Source organism: Abramis brama, assembly GCF_963993115.1.
Source record: "Abramis brama genome assembly, chromosome: 4".
Lineage (NCBI taxonomy): Eukaryota > Metazoa > Chordata > Actinopteri > Cypriniformes > Leuciscidae > Abramis > Abramis brama.
In genome coordinates this window covers 23,969,093-23,970,666 of record NC_139966.1, presented here as the reverse complement: position 1 = coordinate 23,970,666, position 1,574 = coordinate 23,969,093, and the positions used below count along the sequence as shown (strand labels likewise).

Sequence of the window (1,574 nt, the reverse complement as noted above, 5' to 3'; positions counted from 1 at the left end):
TGTGTGTGTGTGTGTGTGTGTGTGTGTGTGTGTGTCTGTGTGTGTGTGTGTGTGTTTTTATTATATATATATATATAATTATGACCTTTACCTTGTCAATAATTTAACCACACTTTGAATATCAGGTATTGTTTAATTCAATTCAAATGTATTTCTATAGAACTTTTCACAATTTAGCATGGTTCCAAAGCAGCTTTACATACATACAGAAAGTAGTTACAAAAGTAAAGATATGTTATTATGACAAATAAAGAAAACAACATATAGTCAGACTGAAATAGTTAAAGAAATTCACGTACACGCTAGCACAAACAAGTATATTAAATACTACTTTAGTTGAACTTTTGGACAACTAAAATGCATTTAGTACAAAATTAGTTGTTCCAATTTAACAGACAATTTATAGTGTGGCATAAATACATTTAGTTATACCAAAGTACATATGAATAAATTGTGCTTAAGTATACATTTTTTCACTAGGGACTGCAGATTTATTTAATGATAATCCTGAAGATGTAAAAAGAGAGTGAAAGAGAGTGTTGGTTTTATATTTGTTATGAAAAATTTTATCTAGCAATTTTGGAGCAAAAAAAAAAAAAAAATCCTGGAAGCACTGAGGATTTCAGAGGTTTTCTGTTTTCAGTACTTATCGGGAAGACCTTTGGGTCTGTAGTGGTTGGGGTCTCCACCGTTACGCCCCCAGTGATTGGCCTTTTGGTCAGCTTCAGAATCAGAATTGCCACTGTCCTGGCAATTTTGAATAAACTCTCTTGCATCACTGCACACATCATTAACATATTATGATTCGAAATTCCCGAAAATCATTTAAACATCCATTTTAATAGCACAATGAGCTGCTGTTTCATTGTAGAGTGTGAGGGAAAATTCATTATTACTCAATTTAAGTGCTTATCAGGAATAGAGTTATCAAATCTGCCACAGTCAGTATGATTTTGTACGTACCTGATTAATTCGGCTGCCCACATGCCTCCTGGACCCCTTTTTGCAGCCTCATAGTTCCCACGTGCATGGAAATACTTGTCTGAGTTCATCCAGTTGGCATCCTTCATATCCTGGTAGGCGTCCCACATGTCATTTGCACCTGCAAGAAACGGTGAAAATAGTTCAAATATGCCAACAATTTGACTCAATTTAGAGTTAAAAAATTGTAAATGGAGGTAAAAAGGAAAAATAAATGACCTTCAATGGCTTCTCCTGGGAAGTTGTACCATTCCGCCTGGGCCAGCACAGCAAGAATAAGCTTCATGATTACAGAGCTGAGCACAAACATAGTTGGACAAAACTTAGAAAATGCTTTTCTATCCAAAGCAGCTTATTGTACACTCAGTAAGATCTCCATAGGTAAAGTGTGATCGCTGTACATAGACCGATAAGACTTGAGTTAGATTAGCATTAATATAGAGGTGATTTTAGTCTCTTACCTCTCATACCTACCTGGTTTGCTCAGTTCAGTCATATCAAGTCTTCATCAAGCTAGATCCATTTTATAAATCTTGGATTGGGCTGGACTTGGATTTTCCCAACTGTGACATCACCGTTGGGAAAATCCAAAC

At 35.6% G+C, this 1,574-nt stretch overlaps 1 protein-coding gene across 1 annotated transcript; it reads right to left on the bottom strand.

Moving 5' to 3' along the window:
* Positions 1-639: 639 nt before the first annotated feature.
* Positions 640-1,091, bottom strand: LOC311082106 (serum amyloid A-5 protein-like; the record flags this gene model as incomplete). Its single annotated transcript, XM_084112850.1, has 2 exons — positions 640-778; positions 964-1,091. 2 exons carry the CDS (start codon positions 1,089-1,091, stop codon positions 640-642), a joined length of 267 nt encoding a protein of 88 aa, XP_083968976.1.
* Positions 1,092-1,574: the final 483 nt, after the last annotated feature.